The following is a 12192-nucleotide window of genomic DNA, read 5'->3' on the forward strand; positions in this document are numbered from 1 at the left end:
GATACAAAAATAATACACCTATGTTTGTAACCAGCGATTTCAAGACGTTTTGATCTGATTGAATTAAGCTGATATTTTTTTAAATTTAAGCTCTGTCACAACTACACACTGTTTAAATTGTCTATGTTTGGAAGTAGTGGAACAAGTACCACATTGAACTACAGTTTTTGAAGAGGGTGTATTATGCACACACATTTTGTAGGATCATGCAGATTAAGAGAAGTAACAAGAAACATTCAAAACATTGGTTCTTGACGGCTGTTTCGATCGTAAACTGATGCTATAAAGAATTTGGTTTGAATCTAAGGCGTAGACATATCTCTGACTCTTGCAAGACATCTTGGTCCTCTTTTTTCTATCTATACCAAAACTGGGTTCTATCTTTTTCTATCATTCTTATGCTCAAAACAGGCAAATTTGGCAATTTCTGATCAAACAAACCTTTGTAATCAGTATAGCTGACCTTGAGTACTTCTACAGACAGAGCATTAACATATTAATTAAAAAAATTCATACTTGAATTTCCATTACACGACACACAGCTCTTTGTATCCTTTCGACTGGTTAACCACTGTCTCATCACACATTTCTGCCTGTTTCAACACAACACAACACAAGATCAGTATCAACATTGGGTCTTAAGTGACTGTTTCCACCAAGTCTGCCAGATATCTGGGGATCATCATCAATGACCAACTGAGCTTTACCTACCACAACTCCATCTCTCCAGCAGCAGGCTTTACATCTACATCATCAGAAAGACCAGACCCAACCTTTCTGAATATACAACCCAACTCATTGTGCAGGGGCTGCTCATATCTCATCTTGACAACTGTGATCTTCTGCAGATAGGGGCTACCAGCAGCACAATCAAACTTTCAGATGATCCAAAATTTAGCAGCACATCTGATCCTTAATCAGCCAAAAACAACACATGTCACACCAGTCTTCAGATCTCTGCACTGGCTTCATCAGGTTAAAAACTCTTGACTCTCTCCTACAGAGACAGAGCTTTGAAACTGGACAGCACCTTCCTATCTGAACTCCCTCATCCAGGTCTAAAATCCCTCCCTCCCTTTGTGCTCTGCCAGTGAACAGTGTCTGGTGGTCCCTTCATTCCACAGCAAAACATCCCACACAAAACTCTTCGGCTCAGTCTTTCCACAGGAAGCTCCCAATCTGTGCACACTCTGAATATTCAATAGACTGTTGAAGACAGAACTCTTCCATATCTTCCTATGGGCTAAGAACAGTATCAGTATCAGTGTGTAAGATTGGTGGTGTTAATGGGTTTATGGAAAGCAGTTGAAAGCGCTTTATAAGTGCTCTGGACAAAGGAATCTCCCCTGTCTGTTGCCCAGACCTTCAGCCTGCCCAAGGGTAATCCCTGGGACTGAACTCCTCTCTATTCAGACACAGCATGCAGCAACATTTTAGTTTAGTGAATATCCTCAGCGTTTTCTGTCTTGTTGTAGTTGTCTATAAAGTTGTAGTGGATTGAATGCAACCTGTTAATCCCTCAGATTAACTTTGAGGGCTAATCTGCTAACACACTTAGCTCTGTGCAATTCATCTCCTACATCAGTCAATATGGGTCTCAAGATGAACCCAGTCCTGCTCTCAGGTATGTCACTCATTTTTTACATGTTCTGAACATGAACATTCTCAGACTGATTCTGGAGCTTCAGGAAAACAGAGGGTTAACATCTGAAAGATGATGAGTTTATGATCCCAGTTTCATTCCTAAAATACTGATTAAAAAATGCAGTTTTTAATTAGAACCATGTCACCTATTTAAGTTAGTTTATTTTCTTATTTATTGTTTGTTGTTAGTTTGATTATATTGTGCTGATTTATTTCATTTACTGTTTGTCAGTGATGCTGTTTTCATCAGCGTCTGCCTTTGTGGAGGAGCTCAGCGACTCGTGAGTACAGATGTCACCATGTTTTACACTATTTCTTTTTATTTCATTTGAATGTTTTAATTAGATTCATGTTTGTATTAAATAAATGTTCTTATTTTGTATTATATTTAATATTGTGTTTTTACAATAAGAAATAAAAATCATATCAAATTATTTATTTATTTGATTTACTGATTTCTTCATAAGAAATCATTTCTTCTTGTTGCTGCTAAAGATTTTTTCATCTACATATCATATGTGTTTCTTCTGAGATTCACCAAATTAATAGTTTGATTGTTTTACAGCTTCATGGAGATGAAAGCAGCCGATGACATCTGGCTCATTAAAGTGAGATTTAATCTATAATTATTACACATTTTCCCAATGTTTTTGTCTTAATATTTTCAAAGTAATTTCACTCTGTGTACAGTATGTACTGTAAGTATTCTCTTTGCTGTGAGTCTAATTTGCATAATGTGCACTTGGTGCAGTTTTATGCCCCTTGGTGTAGATTATGTAAACAGCTGGATCCAGTTTGGCATCAGATTGGATCAGAACTGAAGAGTCTTGGTTCCCCGGTCAATGTGGGCAAATCAGATGCTACCATCAACACTGGTCAGTCACACTACCAAAATAAAAGTATGTCAGTGCAACACCATAAGTCACAGTATGAAATGAAAAAATACAAGTATAAATACAGCAGGACACAGAAGCACCATAAAATAATAAGCATTGTGGTAAATAACCTAACTGTAAATAAATCAGCTGTTTCAGATTAAACTAATGAAACCATCATCACTGTGGATTAATATTCAAGTTCAATGGTTTTCAGCTTGTCCCCTTAGGGGTTGCCACATCAGGATGTGTTCTAGACATTGATTTGGCATGAGTTTTTTTTTTACGCTGGAAGCCCTTCCTGCCACATTCCTCATTTGAACATGCAGCCTTCTGCATCCCAACCCAATACTCTACCACTGATCTACCACAAGGCCCCCTGTGAATCAATAATATATGTCTGCAATAAAAGTTAAATAAACTGTCAGTCTCGGTTAGATGTTGACTAATAAAAAACAGTTACTGGTTCAGTGTGAAATCCTAGACCCCACTCAGCAGCATGAACTCTTCGTCACAATGATTTTCAGTCTGAATGCTTCAGTTTCACCTTAATTAAGTTAACTTTTCCCAAAATTGTAAATTCACTAACCTGGTTACTGACTTGCTGTCGCACATAGGAGTGAAAAGGAAGTCATTTTATATTTGACTTTGTTCAAAAGAATATTTAATACTTACTGTCATACTAAGGATTTTAATTACATTATTCACAGTTGATGTTTTTTCTGCAGGTTTGGCCAAAGAGTTTAGGGTCAGAAATTATCCTGCCATCCTCATGTAAGTGACACTGTGGCCTTCACATGCAAGTCAAACCTGTGAACTAAACCAAAAAAATAATTTCTGAGAACTGAACTGTTCTTAAGCGTATGCAGACATTTAACATCTGTTCTGTTTTAAGGTTGAAAAAAGATGTTAAATATAATTATTCGGGACCCAGAACCAAAGAGGGGATACTGGATTTTGTTGATCGAGTTGAAGGGTAAGGTAACGTTGATCTGATGTGAAACAGGCGAATAATGTGAACAATTTATTCTGACGATGTGACAACATCTTGTTCAGGCCACTTGTTCGATCCTTAAGCAGCCTGCAGCTTTTCCAACATGCAATGATCCAGCACAATGTCTTGTTTGTTTATGTTGGAGCCACGTCATCTCTTAAGGTACACATGCCTGAACCTGAATTAAAACCCAAGCTAACAATTCAAACAAACTGACCTATGACCTCTGGAGGACGTATGACCGCTGTCCTCTGTCTGATGTCTTTTCAGGGAAACTACACAACTGCAGCTGAGGAGCTGATCATCCACACATACTTCTTCTCTGCTGCCAGAGACATCCTGCCAAAGGTTTAACACACACAACAGGGGACATAAACGATCAATAGAGGGCAGTAAAGGGCAGTAGAAAACAGAGCACCATAGATTAGAGGACAGTATAATACAGGAGAATAACGGACAGTAGGCAGTAGTAGAGGGCAGCTGACTCAGTGACAGCGAGAGTTAAACCAGAGAACCGGGTCTCAGAGGAGATGATCACATCTTCAATGTGTTTTGTGCTAAAGGTTTAACTGGAGATTAACCAAGTTAGTGAAAATTTACAAATTAAAATAATAAATGAGATCTGTTAATTACAAAACTTTTTAGACACCCTGCTGTAGCTCTAAACTGAGGTCTGTTTCATCCACTTTGAGATGAGTCCAGAACTCGAGTCTAGAAGTCCACATGTGGGAAACTGAACTGTTTAGACATATATTAGAATGTTACAGACCTGTGAATAAAGGGTCCCACAGTTCACTCAGGACAAAATGGAGACATGTAGTCTAGGGAACTCTCTGTAGACCTCCAGAGTAACATTTTGTGTTGAGACACAGATCATACAAGGGTTTAAAATCCTTCCTAAAGCTGGTTTCCTGCTCCTGGACCTGATGTCTCTTCTTAGACTAAGACCTCCTTTGTGTCTGTAGACACTGATTATAATCTCTGTCCTTAGATGCAAACCATCTCTCTTTCTGTAGACAAGGATCTGATCTTTATCTGCAGACCAAAACCCGAGCTGTTTGTAGAACTAAACCTGTCTTCTGTATTTAGACCTGGAGATTATTTCTAACCTTAAACCTGGACCCCATCCCTGTCTGTGTTTCAGGCTGTGTCTCTGCCATCTCTGCCAGCTGTAGTTGTTTTTAAAGATGGGACATTCTTCACCTACAGCGGTGAGACAGGATCCTGAATTTTGTCTGTACTACATAAATGTCAGTTCAGTTGTGGAGCTTTTTTTCTACTTGTGAACACAGGTAGACCTGTTAACATGACAACAGACATGGTTACCAGCTTAGAATTCTAAAATCTCTGCATTGGTTGTGAAGTAGGCCTCTAAGATCCAGGATCTCAGATCTACTCTTACATACCATGTGGCAGTTAATGCCTTTAAACAATAAATTTCTATTAGTTGTCTTTTGAGAGGATTACATGGATGAACTGGAGGAACTGATTAGGACTTGTGTGAAAAGAGATTATGAAAGTATGCAGGACTTTGCGTATAGGTACTGAGTATTTGGTGGAAGTCAAATGTAAAACTGCATTCAGCTCATACTATAGAACAGTGGAGAAAAATGGTGAATAACACTAACCAATCCCAATCTGTCACTAGTCCACCCCCAACCTACATCCACCTCCTAATCCAACAATTATGAGACCTACTCAGACCTTCAGTTGGCATTGTAAAGCATTTACTTCACAACTCCTTTGACCAAAAGTCCCAAGTGCACTAACCAACCTCCACTGGAAAAAATATTGCTTTAGAAAAAAAGATGTACACAATCTCCTCAGATGGACTGGCTTTGGTGTAATTCATCCACCCACATAAAGCAGAAGTCATACTGAGTCTCCCCAGCATAACTCCAATCTGATGCCATCGAACCCTCTTCTTCTTCTTGGGCATCTCTAGTGGTTTTCAGCCCTAAAAAGGACAGGAAGGCAAGGTTTTTTGTCAACTACATACAACCTGTCATTGTGATCTGCTATACAGGAAATCCAAGACTCTTTAGCTGGATCTGATGTCTTCTCCACCATTGACCTCAACAGTGGCTACTGGCAGTATTCGTGGTCCAGTCACCTGCCCCTTTGGTCTCCACCAGTTTAGGGTTTTTTGACCCCAGAAGCCAATGGAGATGTCATGATCCCTGAATCTTTTAGTGCTGCCGCCATGGCTTCTTGGCCCTGGTTCTATTCTCTCGGTCTCCTTGTTTCATTCTTGGTCATGCTTTTCTTTTACTTTCTACATACCTCTGTCTCTCTCCCTGCTACCAGTTGTAGACACCACGGTGTCTCCATATACTCACGCCTACTCTTTCCTTAGGTTCCCTAGCTCTCCCTGCCATCACCCAGTCCTGCCTGAACCCCTTACCTGCCAGTTATCATTTGTCAATCAGTTTCTTGCTGTATTTTACCCTCTTTACTGCTACCTCATTCACTTTACTCTGGTTCGTCTTGTTTGTCTGTCATCCACTCCGCTGTACACTTATTTACTCCCTCTATTGCTACAGCCTGATCTGTTGAACGTCTGTTGGTTTTCACTGGTTCGGTTCCTCATCTCTTTATATCTTGATTGTCTCTTTGCCACCTTTCGAATCTACCTCTCCATTCCTGTATTCTCAGCTCACTCCTGTCCCACACTCCTGGGTCATCTCCCCTCTTTCACTCTGAACTGTCTACTCTGCCTTAGTGTCCATGGACTGTTACCCCTGATCATTAGTTTTGTGTAACTCAGCTGGTCGTGTTCCTCCATCCCAGATTGTGAAGTTCCCTTACTGTCTCTGTGTTTTACCAATAATCATTATTTTGTCCTGCTGTCTGTACCCTCTTTTAGTTAATGCATTTTATTAGATTTCCTGATCACCTGATCTTAATCTTTTTATCTGCCTGTTAAACTGTTGGGCTGCCTGGCTGTTACTCAGTTCAGCCCTCAGTTACCCTTGGGTCCTTCCTACAAATCCCTCACAGAAGATAACTGGGAGGACTGAAAGGCAGGACCTGCTTTTTCTATCTAGACAACATTTAATCATCCACTTACCATAATAGAGCAGCACTTCAAGGATCTCCAGGCTGTTTAAATGGTTGATTGTTGACATGAACAAATGAAAAGTCTTTTAAACCTACTTCAATTTCCTGGGACACCCATTTCTCTACTGCAGGTATATAGATGGACCCAGAGAAAATTTAATAAGTTGAGGATTTCCCAGTACTCACTAACCTGAAGGCAGCTCAGAGGTCATCAATTGATCCCCAACTTTTCCCATATGGTGGACCCCCTGAAGCACTGAAGCACAAAGATGCCAAGTTCAGCTGGAATCCAGAACCTCTCAAGACAAGCTTGGTCTCACCACCCATACTGGACCATCCTAACTTTAAACTCTCTTTTCTGCTTTACACTGACGGTGGACCCAGTACACAGCTCGCCTATTGGGCCCTGGCGCTGCAGGAATTCACATTCACAGTGGACTACAGGAAAGGCAAATCTAATACTGTTCCCAGTGTCTTATCCAGAGCTCCACATGATTACATCACCATCATGACCACTAACAGCTGATCATATGCTTGTCCTGACCATGCTTTTTGTCAAGGGGGGAGGTGAGAAACAATCTGCTCATCTTGGATGAACAAATATAGAGTGAGTTTATCATCAGATATTAGACGAGCCCTACCTGTATATGCTTAAACGTGTCTTTACATTTACATTACGTTACATTTCAACATGTTCACATTATGTTCACAGGAAATGTAATTTGGTTGAAGTAACATTCCTATGGAAAAACTAATCACGTTTGCAGTTTAGTTGTTGTGAAACAACTGACAGCAGCTGAAATGTTCCAATTTTTGAAAGTATAAAGGTATTGGTTGGTGCTGTGTGACAGTTGTAGGAAAGCAATTAAGGTATCAGGGAAGGAGAGTGTGGCATCAGGCCAAGTACTTCTGCAGGGATAGGTTGGGTTGAGATTAAATCAAGGATTAAAGCATGATATTTAGTCAATTTAAATTAAACCAATTGAATGACTCATTATATTATAATGACTAATGACATTCGATCTCCTGGTGGTCTGACAAGTCTTCAGGTAGACTCAGAGAACCGATATGAATTTTTAAATTGTCTTTCAGAGGAACAGGATGGAGACCTGAAGTTGTGGATCAACAGAGAACGGTTCCCCAACTACTCTAAGATCGACAGCTACACTCTGTATGCCATGGGAGAGTCAGGTAACAGCTACATACCTGAGACACGGGTAAACATCAGAACAACGGAACCTTTATTGTGAAAGACTCAATCTCACATGACAGGAAGTTTTATTTTAATATTATCTATAACATTTGCCCCTGGAATAAAACAAACATTGATTTCAGTGTGGCTATGGAGAGCAGACAGAGTAGGTTGTAAGGAGCCTTTAGAAGGTAACATCTACAGGCTGACTGTGTAGCTGCTGAAATGTCTGTCTGATAAAAAGAAGCTTAATTTCATAATTACAGAGATGGAAGTTTTTCTCATTAACATTGGTGTGGTCAGAGTTTAATCATAGTAACATTTGGTAGATGGTAGAGGAACTACAGTTGCAGGTGATGTGACCCTGGCTCCCTCCTGCAGGTAAACTGGTGGTGTTGGTCCTGGTGGAGGAGAAAAACCTGTGTGAACAAAGTTTGAGGTAACTGCAGCTATCATCTATCCATAAACACTGTGCCCTCATCTGATTGGTTTCAACCTTTCTGTGATGCGTTTTCTGTCACCTTTTGAGGTATAAAGGTCTGTTGGAGAAAGTGGCAGCAGGACAGAGAGAAACTTTAAGCAGGTCAGAAATCTGTCACAAAACAAAGGCTTTTATTCTGAAATACAAAGTGGTGAGACCAAAGATGACCTAAAATCTGAACCCATGTCTGTTTCAGAAACTTCTACTTCGGTTTCATGGAGGGAAATGACTACATCAACGGACTAGTGATGGGGTAAATTGGTTTAATGTTAAAGGGCTTCATTTACCAATATCAATGTCTACCAATATCTAAGTTTTCCTTAAATTAATTCTTAAGAAAAATCTTTGATGGAATCATGACATGTTCTTAAACTGTAGAAATTGTTTGCACTTTCCTTCTTGCTGTAATGAATCCAGTTGTCCTTGTAAGTTGAAAGCGCATTGTAGTCGTTCCTATTAACATGCATAATAGCCACCCCATTGAAGGGCTGCAGACCATGTACACAACCAGGAACTTCACACAGAAACTGGAGGAAATGCTGAGAAAGTCAAGAAGGGCAACATGAAATTTAAAAGCAGAAAATCTTTAGTAATATGTAATACAAAAATGTGCAGGAGGTCAGCAGCAAATGAACTGTTGTATTTAGTAGTGTTGGGAATGGATGTGAAATAACACACACAAACATGTATTCATGTGAACACTGCCTCACAATCGATGCAGCAAAAAGAAAGTGATTTTAAATCTGTGGAAATACACTACATATACACGTATGAAAAAAGAAAAGAATAGTATCTTAATCTCAAACATAAGATGGACACTTGTCTTCTAGAGGACAGACTTGTTCAGAGTTATCTGAGCTGAGTGAGTCAGCTGTCCAGTGCCAGGAGTGGTTAGGACGCACACCGTCTTGTTGTGGTGGTTGCTGATGGAGAAGTGGTTCACTGAACTGAAGTGTTACTGTAGCATTTTTTCATTTTAGAAGACCACAAGGTTTGTAAAATATTTGCAAATTATTTAAAAAATGCTAAGGGATGAGGCCCAGAGTTATCAGTAAGCTGTTATCGCCTGTAATAACATTTTGTCACTATCCTCTGTGGTAGGTGAGGCTCATTAGTTTCTCTGTGTTGAACTGAAATTCAGATCTGATTTTCTTAGTCCATTTCCTTCTGGTGTTCATTGTCAGAGAGGTGATTTTGCCATTGTTGCTCGTGGTAAATCTGTCCAACGATGGCTACTTCCTGCCCACTAGCACTCTCAAGACAGAGCGCCATTTGCTGGACTTCCTGAATGGGGTTTTGGACGGCAGCATCCACGTGAGTCTGATCAGGTGCAGAGGCCTACAACAGCAGCTTGATCTTACAATGAAATCTTACCTTGACTGTTTTCAGTGTCATGGAGGAAATGGCTTAATTCAGCGTATCAGACGTTTATTTTACAATGTGAAAGTCACACTGACGGTAAGTCTTGTCACAATCTCTTGTGTTTCTGTTTCGTCTTTATCTATGTGATCTCTGACCTCTGTTTTCTCCATCTGTCCAGCCGGTGTTCAGCCAGGCTCCACTGCTCGGCTGCTTCTTGGTTGGATTCCCGCTAACTTTTGTGGCCATCTTCTGCTACCTCTGCTGTAAGGCCCGGCCCATGTTGATCAATGAAGATGATACTGAAGAAGGCATCGCACTATTGGCTCCATCACTGCAGCACCGCAAAAGTCCGACCGACAAAAAGTCCGACTGAAGTGTTTAGGATCACAAGGGCTAAGTGTATTCAGACAATGAAATTAATCTTTACTGTCAATCACAACATGGCATTATTAGATCCTGACTAGTAATAAATTACAAATTTCCAACCTTACCTGTGGTATAAGAAAAGAATATATAATATAAGAAAAGATTATCTTAAAGTTATCTCCAGTAATAAAAACCCTGACTTTGCTTTTTGAGCTTCACACTGCAGTTTTCTTCCAAATTTAGCTCAGGACTTGAAATTCCAGAAAGTCATTAAAATAAAACATGACTACAGTCTAGTTTCCCACCTGTTGTCTGAGCATGAGTTCAGTGGTTGCACTGAGGTTAAAACACTCAAACATCACTAACTTCTATTTGATTTTGCTTATATTTATTTAGTCTTCATGTCATGTTTTCTTTCTTATCCATGAAGAGAACTGATGATTCTCAACACATGACAGGTGCAAAAGGTTTATATTGTAGCGATCCACGGCTAATGGGAGCTAACTGTGGGAGGCGGCAAAGCTGAATGCTAATCCTAACTCTAACTTCCTTGGCTAAACTAAGCAGCTAGCTTAGGCGTTAGCATGCTAACATGGGATAGAATTGTCAAAAATAGCAGGCGGAAGAGTGATGTTGGTTGGTGATGGCGACTCCTATACCAAGCAATCTCCCTAACAGTGCCAGCCAACACATACACCATGTATAACAGAACAAAACCAAACATGTCTGAACGCACCTAATAACACTGATCCTAACACAAATCATGCACATTAAACACTTTAAACACAGAGAACTATTCACATGGCTTTTACCCATAATTCCCCGTGGCTCATTGTGCCAGCCAGCCCCCACTCTAACCCACTTGCCGGGCCGTTACAATATTACAGTTTTAAAAGAAAATAATGAAAAAAAAATTACCAAAAAAACAAAGACCAGCTCTTGTATTTCAGCTAATTCAATAATCAATTATTTTAAACTATCTATATGTCATCATCTTTATGCAAAATGAAAATTACTGTATATAGGGCAGCATGATGATGCAGTGCTCAGTGCTACTGCCTCACAGCTAGAAGGTCACCATTTGAATCACTGGGCCAGCTGCAGCCCCTCTATGTGTAGTTTGCATGTTCTCCCCTTGCTTGCATAGGTTTCCTTCAGTTCCCCCCACAGTCCAAAGACATGCATGTCAGGTTAATTTGTGACTCTAAATTAACTGTAGGTCTGAATGTGAAGGGGAATTTGTGTCTGTCTCAAAGTGTTGGCCCTGAGACAGAGTGGAGACCTGTCCAGAACATACCCCACATCTGACAGCTAGGATAGACTACAGCCTATCTGCACCTATTGGTACTCAATGCACTTCTCATTTGCACTCACACACCTGGCCTATGCTCAGTGGAAGTAACTAAGTTGGGGTTTAGTGTCTTCCTTAAGAACACTTTGACACAGTGCGGAGGGAGCCGGGGATCAAACCCACATCTCTGTAGGTTGGTGGACAACTGCTATAACCCCTGTGCCAAGAGGTTACAGATATTGGATATATGGATGGAAAATGTTGTATAACTCAGAGGGTAGTTATGGTTTTGAGGTTTTTGGCGGGTTTTGAAGAGTTTAAGTTGTTATGAAGCTAATGGGATTTTGGTTTGAATTAGGTTAAGTAACTTGTTAAGTAGTTTGAGGTTTTATTATGTATTCACTAATGGTATTTCTTTATTAAACAGGTTTACCATGACAAACACAAAACGTTTATAAACTGAAATACATTAAGCTATTTTTAATGGGGTATAAGGAACAACTTAATTTGTTGCATTGAGGATTTTGATGTTTGTCATGGTGTTTGCAGTTTAAATATCATGCAGTTTAAGCCTCGGCAAAATGAGCAAATCAGTAATATATTAGCAACATATTAAGAATGTTTCAAGGATTTTTGTGCAGGCACTGATTAAAGGATATTTAATTTTTTTTTTTTGTACTTTTGGCTTATACCATGAGTTCAGGGTCGCCACAGCGGATCATTGTCCGCATGTTGATTTGGCATGAAAATAATATTTTCTTCTTAATTGAAATAAAGTACTTAATGTATGCGCAAACATATGTTTGACTGGGATAGTCTCTTTCTGTAAAAACCTTGCATATATTGCATTCAATTATTCCCTAACCTCCAGTTCAAATAGTTTAGTTGCATAATTACTGCGGAATGAATAATGGGATTTTATAGTAA

At 39.7% G+C, this 12192-nt stretch overlaps 1 protein-coding gene across 2 annotated transcripts; it reads left to right on the forward strand.

Moving 5' to 3' along the window:
• Window positions 1-39: 39 nt before the first annotated feature.
• On the forward strand, window positions 40-12073 carry LOC137098045 (protein disulfide-isomerase tmx3a-like). 2 transcript variants are annotated; one of them, XM_067473792.1, is made up of 15 exons: window positions 40-1925; window positions 2210-2252; window positions 2396-2519; window positions 3248-3293; window positions 3415-3495; window positions 3576-3675; window positions 3784-3861; window positions 4658-4724; window positions 7666-7764; window positions 8147-8204; window positions 8295-8348; window positions 8443-8499; window positions 9431-9560; window positions 9636-9704; window positions 9787-12073. In XM_067473792.1, the coding sequence occupies exons 1-15, from the start codon at window positions 1879-1881 to the stop codon at window positions 9979-9981; spliced, it is 1248 nt and encodes a 415-aa protein (XP_067329893.1). In that variant the 5' UTR covers window positions 40-1878; the 3' UTR covers window positions 9982-12073. The 2 variants fall into 2 exon arrangements, with proteins under 2 accessions (XP_067329893.1, XP_067329892.1); XM_067473791.1 differs by having other exon boundaries at window positions 9431-9704.
• Window positions 12074-12192: the final 119 nt, after the last annotated feature.

Source organism: Channa argus, chromosome 14 (assembly GCF_033026475.1).
Source record: "Channa argus isolate prfri chromosome 14, Channa argus male v1.0, whole genome shotgun sequence".
Classification (NCBI taxonomy): Eukaryota; Metazoa; Chordata; class Actinopteri; order Anabantiformes; family Channidae; genus Channa; species Channa argus.